General features: G+C 45.0%; 1 protein-coding gene across 2 annotated transcripts in view; it reads left to right on the forward strand.

Moving 5' to 3' along the window:
- The window catches only part of acsl3a (acyl-CoA synthetase long chain family member 3a), a 33846-nt gene that overhangs the window by 7688 nt on the left and 10401 nt on the right, over positions 1-15757 (forward strand). For both annotated transcript variants that reach the window (XM_030380434.1, XM_030380433.1), the window contains exons 4-9: positions 1876-1985; positions 2471-2609; positions 4530-4680; positions 11376-11499; positions 11953-12024; positions 15531-15670. In XM_030380434.1, coding sequence (XP_030236294.1) covers positions 1876-1985; positions 2471-2609; positions 4530-4680; positions 11376-11499; positions 11953-12024; positions 15531-15670 — 736 coding nt within the window. The remainder of the gene's footprint in view (positions 1-1875; positions 1986-2470; positions 2610-4529; positions 4681-11375; positions 11500-11952; positions 12025-15530; positions 15671-15757) is intronic.

Raw genomic sequence — 15757 nt, forward strand, 5'->3', positions numbered from 1 at the left:
TCGTTAAATGCGACTGCATCATCTTCTCTCCCATGATGGTCAGCAACTTGCGGATTTCACTCTCTCTCCAATTAGAACTATTCATTTTGGTAGCGCTCTCTACAACAGAGACAACGCAGCAACAACTCTACCGAAGTCCTGCCCCTGGAACCGCGAAGCCCTCTAATCGCATTTACATGAAAATGAAACCAAGAGGGTGAAAATGTCCGAGAGGGTAAATTGGCGTGCGCAATGAAGCGGGTATAATACCCCGGTCAGTGTAAACGCGCGGGCCGTGCCGGCATAAACAGACACACACATTCATACACACATTCATGCACACATACACACGCACGCACACACACACATACACATACACATACACACACACATACACATACACATACACACATACAGATACACACGCAAACACTCTTGCTTGTCTTGTTTTTCCCCAAAGACCTCTAAGCAGCGTTCGGTAGAACACTTCCAATTGGACACCATATGTCACTGGTATCTGTGTGTGTCGGTGTTTGTGTGTGGGTGAATATAGTGAGAATTACATTGTTTACATTGACATAGTTGTTTACAGTGCTAATGAAACTGTACAGAACAGCCATGGTGTCTGAAGTGCGGTGTCAGGAGAGGATCCTGCTGCTGTACCACTCTGGGTCTGACATAACGTAGGGCAGGGAGGGAGGGTTAAACTGAGGAGACGGGAGCGGTTGTGAGGCCAGATCACACACTTCTGCTTCCTGTCTGCATGAGAAGATCCATGTGGCTCCTCAGGGACTGTACACAATACTTCTGCAGAGCGATGACGACAAAGCCAGCAGCTCCCAGATCAGATTCCTGTGGCTCCTCAGGGACTGTACACGGCCCTTCTGCCGGGGGATGACGACCGAGCTGCCGCACCTTTTGTCTTATCTGCAGACCAGCCCGCCAGCCCGCCTCTCTGATTGGTCGAACCACTTTGTTGTCCTTTCAGATAAATACTTGCAGGATTGAGCACATGCTACCTGCAAGTTTAAAGAGGCTATATTGATTGTACCTTTGTTGAAAAGCGGATTATAAGTGTTTTTAGTACATGCTGTAAAAGGAGGTTGGTGTAGCTTGTGGTTTAAAGACGTTCTAACCCACCTCTTAGAACAACAGCAGCCTCTGATCGGTCCGTGTGTTGGCTGGTCAGTCTGAGTGAACCAGAGAGGAATAATTGTACAAGGAAATACCAATTTACCTACAAGTGCCATGTCTGCTAAATCTCTTTCAGTCATGTTTACTTAATCTCTCGATACTCGTCGTACTTTTCTTTGAGAGGCATCCCACAAGTTGCTCAATGTTAACTTTGACAGAAAAGGCGAGTGCATGTGCTGCTGATATATTATGTTATAAAAGGCAAAGCAAGTGTTACTGGGCTCCGCACATGGTCTGCCTGCATGGTGCTATGGATGACTCTCAACCCGGGGATATGTTGTCTAGTTTCAAAGTGACAGCAGAGGTTAGCTGAACTAGCTGAAGTTACATAATGAAACTAGCTGAAGTTACACACTGAAACTAGCTGAAGTTACACACTGACACTAACTGAAGTTACACACTGAAACTAGCTGAAGTTACACACTGAAAATAGCTGAAGTTACACACTGACACTAGCTGAAGTTACACACTGACACTAGCTGAAGTTCCACACTGACACTACCTGAAGTTACACACTGACACTAGCTGAAGTTACACACTGAAACTAGCTGAAGTTACACACTGAAACTTTATTTTTAATTTCCATAACTCCAGCTGTGGCGATTGGCTTCCGTTTTCCTATGGAGGCTAACTTAATGTCTGAATGAGAATATAGATATAGATATGAATAAGTAGTGTGGTATATTTGTGTTTGTTTTGCAGTGGTCACTCTGTACTCCACTCTGGGGGTCCCGGCCATCCTCCATGTACTGAATGAGACCCAGGTTAGGCATATTATCATCAGCAGTAAGCTCCTGGAGACCAAGCTCAAGGTGAGAAGCACACACAGGCGCACACACACACACACACACACACACACACACACACACACACACACACACACACACACACACACACACACACACACATATGCACTAAACATGCACATACACGCACACATACACACACACACGCACACACACACACTGAAACAACACATGCACATACACGCACACATACACACACACACGCACACACACACACTGAAACAACACACACACACGCACTCACACATACACATACATACACATAAAAATACACACACACACACACACACACACACACACACACACACACACACACACACACACACACACACACACACACACACATACTGAAATAACATAAACAAACACACACAGACACACAGATACAACACACGCACAAGTCCAAAGAAACTGATTTCATAGTTATACAATTTATAGTCATACTTTTGCTTGTGTTTGCGTGTGCTGGTGTGCTTGTGTGTGTGTTCCAGGCCATTCTGACCCAGGTCCCCAGTCTTCAGCACATCGTGGTGGTGGGCAGCAGGGCCTCCTCTTGGCCAGACTACCCACAAGGCATCAGGATCAACAACATGACCGCCGTCCAGGAGCTGGGGAGGCGCCCTGAGAACGGTACAGACATGTTCACCTGACTGATTCTGTGGTCCTTTCTGTGCGGTTTCTGAAGACGATACAGCACGTCGTCACGGGCCTGTTGATAAGGAAGCACAGAGACCCACATTAACACACTCTGCCCTACTCTTATCAAACCACGGAGGAGGGTGTGTGTGTGTGTGTGTGTGTCTGTGTGTCTGTGTGTGTCTGTGTGTCTGTGTGTGTTGGGTTTCCGGTGGATCTGTGAGGTCATGTGAATGAGGAAGTGCTCACATCTGCGTCAGATTAAGGTCAAGTAAGGGGGCCTCTCTCTCTCTCTCTCTCTCTCTCTCTCTCTCTCTCTCTCTCTCTCTCTCTCTCTCTCTCTCTCTCTCTCTCTCTCTCTCTCTCTCTCTCTCTCTCTCTCTCTCTCTCTTTCTTTCTCTAAGGGAGGAGCCAGGGTTGGGGCCAAGGGACCCACAGCATCTTAGAAGGACGTAGTCACTCGTTAACACACAAGCAGGCACTCATATAAACACATGCAGTACCACACACACACACATGCAGTCACTTATCCACACAAGCACAGAAAGTATTTACACAAACAAAGCAAGTAATGCACGCATTGCATGAAATCACACACGTACGCATAAACACATTTGCCTACACATTCAGTCACTCATATACACAAACAAACAAACACTCAGACACACAATCTCTCTTTCTTTCTCTCTCTCATTCTCTCTCTCATTCTCTCTATCTCTCTGTCTTTCTGTGCCGCTGTGTCTCGCACGTCATCAACAGTCTTAGGGGTCCCGCTTAGTTTTTTTCAGAGCCAGCTGTTTGCCGATGTCCTCAAGCCCTCAGAGACACACACACAGACACACACACACACACACACACACACACACACACACACACACACACACACACACACACACACACACACACACACCACGCTGGAGACCCAGAGAGAGCGAGCGAGAGAGAGAGAGTGCTAATGTCTCTTACTGTCTCCATGCAGAGCTGGTCTTGATGCCAGACGAGGGCCCATAGTTCACAGTGTGAGTGTTTGTTTGGACTTCAGGAACAAGCGGGGGGGTCACGCTGACCCCTCTGTCCTCTCCCACACATCCACCACCTGCCGCCCGGAGCTCTGTCTGTCGTCCTTACACATATCTGAGGTCCTGGAAGAGACGGAGAGACGAAGCTGGCTGTTGATCTATTATTCCAGTTCAATGCAAGTGGTTCCGTTGAACTAAAACCTTCATAATTGTCAGGAAGATATTCTCTATCTTAAAATTACAGTTTCAACATAAAATATAAATATATAAAACAATCCCTCATTCACAGAATAGAAGAAGAAGCTCAGTTTATTGCAGTGGTTGTAATTCATGATGCCTTTGTAGTAGACTGATGTCATTCAGCACTAAGAACTTTCCCTACACCATCATCTGACCAGGGCACCAACAGGGTGGAAGGGCCCTTAAAGACACTTAAAGGCACTTAAAGAGCCTTTGTGCAATTTAGTAAAGATTCCCTAGGTTGCTAGGATATGTCACGAACACACACACGCAAGCATCCACTCACAGCTCCTTCTGTGAGAGTCAAGCTGTATTTAAAACAGACTGCATGCATCTAGTGTCTCCCACTTGTACACTTAAAAAACTCTTTAGGAGAGAGGACTTCAAATGGACAAACAGGAGACCCTGAAGAAGGAGAATCAGAATGCAGATGGAGGGACATCGATGGCGGGATGGCAGAATCAGGGACCCGGTCTGAGAAGTTAGCAGACAGGTGGAGCGTGCTCTGTGCTCCCCAGAGTGCCCCCTAGGCCTAATGTAGGCTCATCATCTCTGTTGCTCCGTGTCTCTGAGACACAGGGTGCTCTTGTTTACCACCATCGCGGTCCACCTCCTGCTCCGTGTTGATTGGTTCCCTCCCTTTGTGTTTCCCCAGCTGCTCGCGGGAAAACGCGGCCGCGGCCGGCGGACCTGGCCGTCATCATGTACACCAGCGGCTCCACGGGGGTCCCCAAGGGCGTGCTCATCTCCCACAGCAACCTCCTGGCGGGCGTCACCGGCATCGCGGAGAGGGTGTCTGGACTGGGGTAGGCCGCCTCTCTCCGGCCTTGCTGACACCTGGCTGACTGACCGTGGACCGCAGGGCAGAGTCATGCAATGGTCAATTTTTTGAGACCCGTCCCCGCCCGCACCCGCAAAGTTCAGCACCAGATCCGACCCATCACCAGTGATAATAGTAAACTCAAATCCGCACCCGCCCGGACCCGTTAATATTTGGCCCGTTACCCAACATCAAATAAATGTGCTTTATTTTTATCACGCACTATTGGAGCACATTTCATCAAACAAAGAAATCAAAAGTCGCAGTAGTGACGTGATGGGTCAAGTGTCGTATTGTTGACTAAAACACATAGGCTACTGTATTTGCGATGTGGTAATGTTGTATGTCTATTGTATCAGACGTACAATATTTCACATATTTTTAAATGATGTTTTATTTCAGCAAACTAAAATACTGTTTTGGTTCTCATACACTATCCGCCCGCAAGGAGTTAATTTCCTGCCCGTGAATTTTAGGGAATTCACAATCCACCTGTTTTAGCAACTTTTATGCGGGTACCCGCCCATCGCAGGACTCTGCCGCAGGGCTCACATTCACATCTGCATCTAGGGCATTTAGCAGAAGCTTTTATCGAAAGCCACTTAAATCACACATTCACAAACCGACAGGGAATATACCGTGTCAGGTGACAACCAGCTCGTCAGGAGCACTCTAAGGCGTCTTGCTCAGGGACACCTCGACACTCCGGGAAGGAGCCGGGGATCGAACTAGCAACCCTCTGGTTACAAGCCCATTGTCTTTTGAGTGAGACTTCTTGAACAAGATGAAGATGTGAGATTGAATAAAGAACCCAAAGGCCGTGCCCTTTTCTACCGTCCATATGGAAGTAGTTCCTGGCTCTCATGGCTGTCTCCATCTTCTAATGAAGCTACAGTATTTACCTGAGTTTTAGCAGAGCTCGGGTCAAGGAGCTCTTTTGAAAGAGGACAAGGTTCTTAGGTACAGGTGACTCTAGTACATCTCAGTTGATCCACCCAATGTTTGAGGGGAGAACATCCTGGCTGCGGCGCACTGCACTCGGGAGGAGCCGGTGTTTAGACTGAGCACGTTTCGCTCATCTCTGAGAACGTATCATTCATCAGTTAATGACTTGGTACAGTACATTTCCTACATACATCTCCAAGTCAACAATAACAACTGTATATGTGTATGTCAGTGGCAGCTGGTGGTTTTTAAAGTGAGGGAGGAAGGACTGCGAGCTTGGTTGCCATTGGCCTGCTTGCACTGATAGTGGCCTATTGTGGCATATGTTTGTGACACTCAAGTTGCTTCAGGGTGTTTTGGTGAATTACAAATTAGCAGGATTGGATAATTATGTAAATTGATACAAATCCACCAGTGGCAGCATTGGACTTTGAAAGCTGGTGGGCAGCATGTCTTGGAGTACAAGGGAAGAAGGAAAGGATGCAAAGCCAATTAGTCAAATCAGGCTTTGCCGTCAAGTTTGATTGGCTGTCACGGTCAAACAGTTTTGAATTAGAAAAAGCTGTTTGGCAGATTTTTTCAGCTTGGTCTGAAGATCATATAGGGCAAGTTTCATGATGATTGGATGAAATATGTGGCCTGTGGATATGTAATATTGATACAGACAACTTTAAACATGGCGGCCAATTTCTGATGTTGCCATGGGAAATATTTTATTAGCTATATGGCTAACAGTATCACCAGACATTGAAAATAAGTTTGAAATATACTCATGTGAAGAGAGAGAAGTTAAAACACGTCTTCATTAATTATAGCGCCCTCTAGAGGTCGATGGTCACCAAATTCATTGAGTGTCCCCATGATGATTTCATGGTTTTATTTACAAAGTTTGGTTATGATGTGTGAAAGGGCTACTGAGATATTGGCTTACTTTCTGTTTGGTGACTTTGCGGTCGATTTGATTGGCTGTAGCGGCCAAACAGTTTTGAATTTGAAAAATCTTTCGATGTTTCTATCAAGCATGGCCTGAAGAGTTTCGAGGTGATTGGACAAGATTTGTGATAGGAATAGCATTTTGAAGGTTTTTGACATAAACCAAGACTGCGGAAAATCCATCATGGCGCAAAATGACGTCATTGAACTCTGCTCGGATCAAGGAATCCAATGATACTTTGTTTGAGAATATTGGATCAATGGGTCAAAAGTTATAAACATCAATGCATGTCCAACTTTGACCTGTTGGTGGCGCTAGAGATGATGAGCTAGCGACCTCAAATTAGCTTCATGTGCTAATGGCACTGTCCTGAACCAGTGTGCCAAATTTCACAACTTTCCACCAAGGCGTTCTATGGGCTGCCATGGACTCCCAATGAAGGATTATAATAAGAGGAACTCATAAGAAAACAATAGGTTGTCTCGCAGCTTCGCTGCTTGACACCCAATAAAGAAACAATAGCTTACCAAAAGTGATAGCATTTAAAATGCTTCATGCTCTGAATCATTCACTAACAACCTTTCCAGAATATCAAACAGAACGGTCAGAATAACAAACAATTAAAAGAACAACAAGAACATTATTTAACAACTATTTACATGGGCTGTAAGCCTAACATTGCTTGAGGCAAATGTGGATGTTAATGGATGTTTCAGAATGTTGGTCATGGTCAGGGGTTTTTCTAGAAAAAAAAAGTAGCAGGGAGCAGACCCCTGCGCAAAGCCGAGGGAGCAACGCGACCTAGGCGGGGGATGGTGTGGAAGGGGGGTCAAAGGCGCGAAGCCTTTGAAAAAATAATGATTAAATGGTACATTCTGAGGCTATCTTAGAGAGAAATTCTAGCTCTTGTGGTCATCCTGAAAAACTAAAATACTATCAACTTTTGGTAGACTTGTACAACTTTACCCTGTAAATAAACACGACAAATTTCAAAAATATTGGCTAAACTTTTATTAAGTAGGACAAATCACAACAGCAGCCGTCTGTTCCTGAGACTGCCCCAACGGCTCACTGCCTTGTCAAAATCAAATTGATCAATTGCAGGCCCCTCAATACTGATCCTGAGGAGGTGGTTCAGGGTAGCGTTAGTCATGGTAGACCTCCTGTGCCATGCCTCTATGGACCAAGTTGTGGGGCTCTAGAGTCAATAATGGCGACGCTATAGAAATGTTACTATTGTTGTCGTTTTCAGTTTTGCACTTTGCAGACGGTCCCTAAGCTCGCGGCTGAAAGCCGACTGCTCGTAGAAGCCAATGCAATTCAGTTTTGCACTTTGCAGACGGTCCCTAAGCTCGCGGCTGAAAGCCGACTGCTCGTAGAAGCCAATGCAATTCACCGTTCGCTAAAGACGGCTCGTTTGGATGAAAACTATGTTGTAGCTGGTTCTCTGGGTTACTACACTTTTATTGGGCTAATTCGGCCGTGCAGCTGCCATTTAGTTCCCTGCTACGGGTTCCCTGGTAACAGGGAACCCTGTTCGACTGTTCGTTTTGCTCTCGCAAAACTCTTGATCAACACTCGAACACATTTGTTTATTTCTGTCGTTGCTTAGCATCTTAGCGCCTAGACCAAAAACCCATTCAAATACATAGTAGCTAGCTAGCTTGCTGCTAATAACTTTAACGTTAGCATGTCGACTCGGTCTGGGAAACTCCAATTCGGATCGGAATATTTTTGGAGTAATTATAAGTTATTTGAGGATCAGACACATTGTCAGGTGGTGGTGTTGGGATATTTTCGCGGAGAAAAGATCGTTTTGAGAAATAGTGTATGTTGTACAGCAGCATGTAAGTACAGATCCAAGTCTGACAGGTTCAGTCGGCATTTCGGTAGGATGGCGCACGCCGGGAGTATCGGGGCGCAGCGCCCCTGTTCCCTTGTTTAGAAAAAACCCTGATGGTGTAAAGCCAATTAAGTTTGAGGGACTTCATTCATAGATCAAGTCAACCCTCCTCGCGGGCTCCGCAGCTCGGCCGCTGGCAGCCCGGCCGCGGGCTACGGAAACATCAATATAAGCGAACAGAGCCGCACTGTACCGCAACGAACATTAGCGCACCGCTCGATGGAAACGAGCCATTTGACTGAGCGGGTTCGTTGGTTCTCGTAACCTACACTTGAGGCGATAAACCCTACCGCCGGTCTGCTCCACAGCCAGGACTCCAGCTTATTGGTTCATAGCGCAACCAGGGCTTCAGCCTATTCGTGAATACACGTAGGTGGGATCCCGATCCCTTAGCTAGTCACACCCACTCAGAGGAGGACTTTCCTCCTCTCTCCCATTGAACCCTATGTTATTCACCGGCCGCCAACACTTTTGGGGAAATGAATGGGAGTCAATGGAGGCTGAGGGAGGAACGTTCTCCCTGAAGTAATTGTCAATGGGGGGTGTTAATGTCCCTTTACCCAGGGAAACGAACATAACATATACATATATAGTCTGGACAATCTACATTTTTTATTCTCGACAATGTTAAGGAGGATCTTCCTCCCTCTCCTCACTGGAGAAGCCTCCACTGGTGTTTGTGTGTGTATATATAATATGTGTATCATCTCTTAACCCAAAAGTAGAAAATACGTAATGACTAAATATGGCAAACAATTCTCTGAGCAGCATTAGGACAAAATGGACCCCTGACTATTCCCCCCAGCTAGTCTGTTGGCTCCCAAACCAAACCGGTGACATTTAGGGCTGCTGTTGTTGTTTACTGGCAGTTTCCACTCAGCAGCTCAGTATGGAAACTTTAGAAGCTCCCCTCCAATCCTTTCCTCGTTCCTTGAATATCCCCAGAAGCCTCATGTGCTGTAGAGGAGAGTAGAGATGGACCCCCGTCCATCAGCAGGGACCTCCTCAAGGACATCTGACAGGTTTCTTATAGCAGTACATCATCATTGTTGAGAAAACATGTTGGAGTAATCTCGCATTCCAAAGCCCTGCACCTTCCCGCCCAATGTGTCACAGCCCACAACAGGGCCCAGGGCTGCTGGGACATGTAGTTGTGGTTCAGGAAGTGAGATCCATTAATTTCACCCACTAGCATTTTTCATTTACAGGTTTTCATGTCATGTGAAGCTGTCCTGAACAACCTTATGGGGGTTTCCAAAGGGATCCCATGGGGCTCTGTACCCCCCGATCGGCTGATTGGCTAAGCAGCCAAAGACACCACATGTGTTTACACCTCCCTTCCTCCCTGGAGAGGAGTGGGCGACGGGAGGCTTGAGAGGAAGTGCAGAAGAGAGGGAAAGGGGAGGACTATGGAAAGAGGGAGGATATGCGATGGGGGATGAGAAGGATGGGAGGTTACGGGGTCAGGTCCGTTCTGGGGCCTCATTACAGAAACTTCATAACTCCGAAATCCTATCCTATCTTGAGATAGGAAGGCATTTAGGGGTTTTGATATTACAGAAGGAGGTTTCCTAACTTAATTTAGGAAGAAATCCTATGTTATCTTAAGATAGGAATTTAATAGAGCTGTCAGTTAAACGCGTTATTAACGGCGTTAACGCAAACCAGATTTAACGACGTTAATTTTTTTATCGCGCGATTAACGCAATTATTTTATTAAAAAAAAAAAAAAAAGTTTTTTTTTTTTTTTTTTTCTTTGGCTCAAAACAAAGAAGCAGTAGCCTGACTGCTATGTTCAAATGACATTTGTTCAAAGCAGTCGTTTAATTGCACTATAGGCTCTTTTTTTGTATCGTCCTGTTTTGATCAGTGTATATGCCAATGTTGTTATCAATAAAAAATCATTTGCACAAGGCAAGCCGATGCACTTCACCATGTTAATAAGAGAATTAAAATGAGAAGAATTATGGGACAAAAAAAATCAAGGGATATTTAGCATAGAAAAATAATTTGCGATTAATCGCGATTAATTAGAGTTAACTATGACATTAATGCGATTAATCACGATTAAATATTTTAATCGCTTGACAGCTCTAGAATTTAACCATTACAGAACTTTCCTAACTTAGGAGTTTCTTAAGTTAGGATCCCTAAGTTAGGTAGCAGCACTGCTAGTAGGTCTGTATGACAATGAAGACGAGGAACATCACGACAGAAATGTGATGGCTTAAAGGCTACTGAGACCGCATAATGATTTGTTACATTTGTATTTTAATTTCATTTTATCGCCTGCAAAAACATTTAATTTTGAATTTGGTGGAAGAATTACTTTACTACTTTATTACTACCTCTTCTTGTTCTCTCTACCAATACCCGCCATGACCGTAGTACTAGTGCTACTAGCTTGCCGTTATTGGCAAAGATCCTCAAAAGTCTCTGTTAATGTTAAAAGTAACTCATTCTATCAATCTCATGCACTCTGAGTGCAGAAACAGACAAAACCTGACGATTGCCGATCGAAAAATCTGATTGAAAGAACAGTTAGGATTAACTAAATTAAGATAAGATAGGATGCCAAAAATAAGATAGGAAACGGCCAATAGTTTAGGGACTGCTTCTGTAATAGGAAATTAGGATCTTTTCCTATCTTTGAGTCCCTAACTTAAGTTAGGATGAGAAGTTTGGATTCTTTCTGTAATGAGGCTCCGGATCTCCAGACCAGAGGCTCCATACATCCTCTGTTTTTCCTGTATTTTTTTCCTTTTATAATTAAAGGTGACCTGCTGTGTTTCTGTGCGTGTGTGTGGTTGGGTGCGTGTATGTGTTGGCGTGTGTGTGCGTGGACGGGGACGTGTGTGTGTGTGTGTGTGTGTGTGTGTGTGTGTGTGTGTATTTGCAGTGAGGAGGACACCTATATAGGCTACCTGCCGCTGGCCCACGTGTTGGAGTTGAATGCAGAGCTGGTGTGCCTTTCCCACGGCTGCAGGATCGGATACTCCTCCCCCCTCACGCTGGCTGACCAGGTGCACTCCCCCAGGACGACACAGAGTTCTTCTCAACTATCGTGTACTGTCACACTTCTACCTGGTAGTACTACATGGTAGTACTACAAAGTAGTAGTAGGAAGTATCGCCTTGTCCAAGATATTATCAAAGGATTATACTTATTTTGCTGCAGTAGTTATCTTACTGTTGATAACATTTGTTTTAACACAATACCATCAATAAAGCATGAATGAGTAGCAGGTCTAGTGGCGCAGCATCATGGGATAATTATGAATCACCACTGAAGAGGGAAGGGAGGCAGGAAGAAGAGAACAATCACATATTCATAATTATCTAACCCAGCCACCTATTGGACATGGTTTACGTATGTTTCTATGATGAGATCAGAAAGTGCATGACTTGACCCTAGGGTAAACTGAGGTGGCGGTACTGTGTGTGTGTTTTATGTTCATCATGTCTCCTATGCCCTAGTCGTCTATGATCAAGAGAGGCAGCCAAGGGGACAGCAGCGTGCTGCAGCCAACGCTGATCGCCGCCGTACCGGTACGTTAACCCACTGAAACCTGCTTATGTTTGTCCCCCCTGTCGGGCCAAACCGCATCTAGATGCCCTCGTGATGGAATCTCATCCTCCACATGCCTCATACCTCCCTCGGGCCTCATTACAGAAACTTCCTAACTCTGAAATTCTATCCTATCTTAAGATAGGAAGACATTTAGGGGTTTTGATATTACAGAAGGAGGTTTCCTAACTTAATTTAGAAAGAAATCCTATCTTTTCTTTAGATAGACATTTAGCCATTACAGAAGCCATTCCTAAATTAGGAATTTCTTAAATTAGGATTCCTAAGTTAGGTGGCCATACGACTTGTCCTAAATTGAAAATAACTTAAACAAAATTCAGCAGCACTGCTAGTAGGTCTGTATTACAATGAAGACGAGGAACATCAAAACAGAAACATGATGGCTGAAGGCTACAGAGACCGCATATTGATTTGTTAAATTATTCTCTGTTCCAATACCAGCCATGACCGTAGTACTAGAGCTACTAGCTTGCCGTTATTAACAAAGATCCTTTATCAGCAGTCTCTGTTCACGTTAAAAGTAACTTGTTCTATCAATCTCATGCACATTCTGAGTGCAGAAACAGACATAACCTGACGATTGCCGGTCGAAAAATCTGATTGACAGAACAGTTAGGATTACTTTAATTAAGGCCCTCATTACCTCATTAGGGGCCTCATTACAGAATAAATCCTAACTTCTCATCCTAACCTAAGTTAGGGACTCAAAGTTAGGAAAAATCCTAATTTCCTATTACAGAAGCAGTCCCTAACCTATTGCCCGTTTCCTATCTTATTTTTGGCATAACTTATCTTAATTTAGGTAATCCTAACTGTTCTTTCAATCAGATTTTGCGATCGGCAATCGTCAGGTTATGTCTGTTTCTGCACTCAGAGTGTGCATGAGATTGATATAATGAGTTACTTTTAATGTTAACAGAGACTGTTGAGGATCTTTGTTAATAACGGTCAGCTAGTAGCACTAGTACTACGGTCATGGCGGGTTTTGTTACAGAGAACAAGAAGAGGTAGTAATAAAGTAGTAAAGTAATTCTTCCGCCAAATTCAAAATGAAATGTCTTTGCAGGCGATAAAATTAAATTAATATACACAATTACAATGAAGACGAGGAACATCAAAACATAAACGTGATGGCTGAAGGCTACTGAGGCCGCATATTGATTTGTTAAATTTTTCTGACCATATTTTTATTTAATTTTATTGCCTGCAAAGACATTTAATTTTGAATTTGGTGGAAGAATTACTTTACTGCTTTATTACTCCTCTTCTTGTTCTCTGTTCCAATACCCGCCATGACCGTAGTACTAGTGCTACTGGCTCTAGTACAAATCATTGTGCGGTCTCTGTAGCCTTTTAGCAATCACATTTCTGTTGTGATGTTCCTCTTCTTCGTTGTCATACAGACCTACCAGCAGTGCTGCTGCAATTCTTTTAACTCATTGACAGTTATTTTGAATTTAGGACAGGGTCTATGCCTGGCGACCTAACTTAGGGATCCTAACTTAAGAAACTCCTAATTTAGGATAGTTCTGTAATGGCTAAATTCCTATCTTAAGATAAGATAGGATTTCTTCCTAAGTTAAGTTAGGAAACCTCCTTCTGTAATATCAAAACCCCTAAATGCCTTCCTATCTCAAGATAGGATAGGATTTCGGAGTTATGAAGTTTCTGTAATGAGGCCCCAGGTCCTTAATTGAGACAAAGATCATTTGTCTACAAAGGGCGGTGTGCATACTTTTCATTAGCCTTTTACATAATCTAAATCTTTTGTGTGTAAACATTTAAACACACACACACACAAACACATGCACGCACAGACACATGCTCATGCACACGCACACACACACACATACACACACACACACACACACACACACACACACACACACACACACACACACACACACACACACCACACACACAAGGGCGGTCGTAGAGAGGGAGGGTGTCTGGAACCATTCACAGCTGTAAACAGAACGTGAGAAGGCCCTGTGTGGATGTCCCCATGACATGCATACACACACACATATACACACACACACACACCCAAGGCAAAATGTTTGCTATGATATCTACAAGAGTGTTCGTCATCCCATGTCCATTTCCTCTTTCAATCTCTCTGTTTTAATTCTAATACACACACAAAGGCATGGGCGCACACACACACACACACACACACACACACACACACACACACACACTGGCCAGCTGTTTTTAATTGTTTGTTTGTTGTGAGTATTTCTCTTCCTCTCTCTGAGCTCTCTGTTGAAAGGTTGGTTTGAGTGGGTTTCTGAAGGGCAGACCATCTCCTTAGGGGTTCCAAGAGCAGTCGGAAAGCGACACAGTGTCCAGTCACACAAAACTGGAGCTCAGCATCTCACGATACCAGTCCCATAAACAGAGTCCCAGCATCCGCCTCAGACCATTGCTGCTCTGAGGCGCAGCATGCTTCTCTGCTGAACAACCACAGAGAAGTTGGACCACGTTACCAAATAAGCATGGAACGAACAAAAGCCAGACTATGATGCTATGGTCCCAGTGTTCACAGTCCCCCCCACAGCCCAATACGAGGCAGTTCTCTTTTAGTATTAGGAACTAGCCTTTAAACACCACAAGGTGATCCATATCACGCAATGTCTCTGTTCCTGTTGGGTTCCTGATCTCCAGCTGCTGGCTGAGGCCTGGCTTACTTCAACCTGAACACGTTGTTACTCAGACCACTGGCCAATAAGAAGTCATCTGCAGTTTACCAGAGCAGATAATGAAGACATAATGCTAGCTGGAGGCAGACTCACCCTTACAATGTCTTCTTCTCTTGCCAGAGACTATCTTGACACTATATATTAAGCTTTTCGTAGCAGACCTGTGGACGGTACATCTGAGAGCCATCTGAGAGCTCCTTTGTACGAGAGCCAGCTCCCTGTCACCCCACACTGCAGCAGACCTGACACACCGCGCAGGAATGCTGGGGCTGGGGCTGGGGCCAGGCCTGGTGGCTGTGTTAGTAGCTGAGGTGGACCCAAGGGAGGGACAGTATCAGGGGGGTGGCTGCTGGGCTGGACTAGGTCCGCAGGGAAAGGAGACAGTAGTCTGGGACCCACATTTTAGAAAAACTCGTCCCCATCAAACTTCTAATGCTTTTGGGTTATCTTCTGTCTGACTGGTATACAATGTTCACCAATCTAGTGGTCTCTCTCTCTTTCTCTTTCTCTTTCTCTCTCTCACTCTCTCTCTTTTTCTTTCTCTCTCTCTCTCGCTCTCGCGCTCTCTCTCTCTCTCTCTCTCTCTCTCTCTCTCTCTCTCTCTCTCTCTCTCTCTCTCTCTCTCTCTCTCTCTCTCTCTCTCTCTCTCTCTCTCTCTCTCTCTCACACACATTCTCTTTCTCTTTCTGTCTCTCTCTCTCTCTCTCACACATTCTCTCTCTCTTTCTCTTTTTGTCTCTCTCTCTCGACGCGCTCCTCCACAGGAGATCATGGACCGCATCTACAAGAGCGTGATGGGCAAGGTGGAGGAGATGAGCAGCCTGCAGCGGACCCTCTTCGTCCTGGCCTACCACTACAAGCTGGAGCAGCTCAGCCTGGGCCTCGCCACGCCGCTGTGTGACAAGTGGGTGGTAGGAGGCGGGCACATGAGACCTGCCGATAAACACATTTTTAATGGCCTGCATCAATGTGTCAATGCTGCACATGTTAG

The sequence above is a fragment of the Gadus morhua genome, chromosome 16 (genome assembly GCF_902167405.1).
Source record: "Gadus morhua chromosome 16, gadMor3.0, whole genome shotgun sequence".
NCBI classification, from domain to species: domain Eukaryota; kingdom Metazoa; phylum Chordata; class Actinopteri; order Gadiformes; family Gadidae; genus Gadus; species Gadus morhua.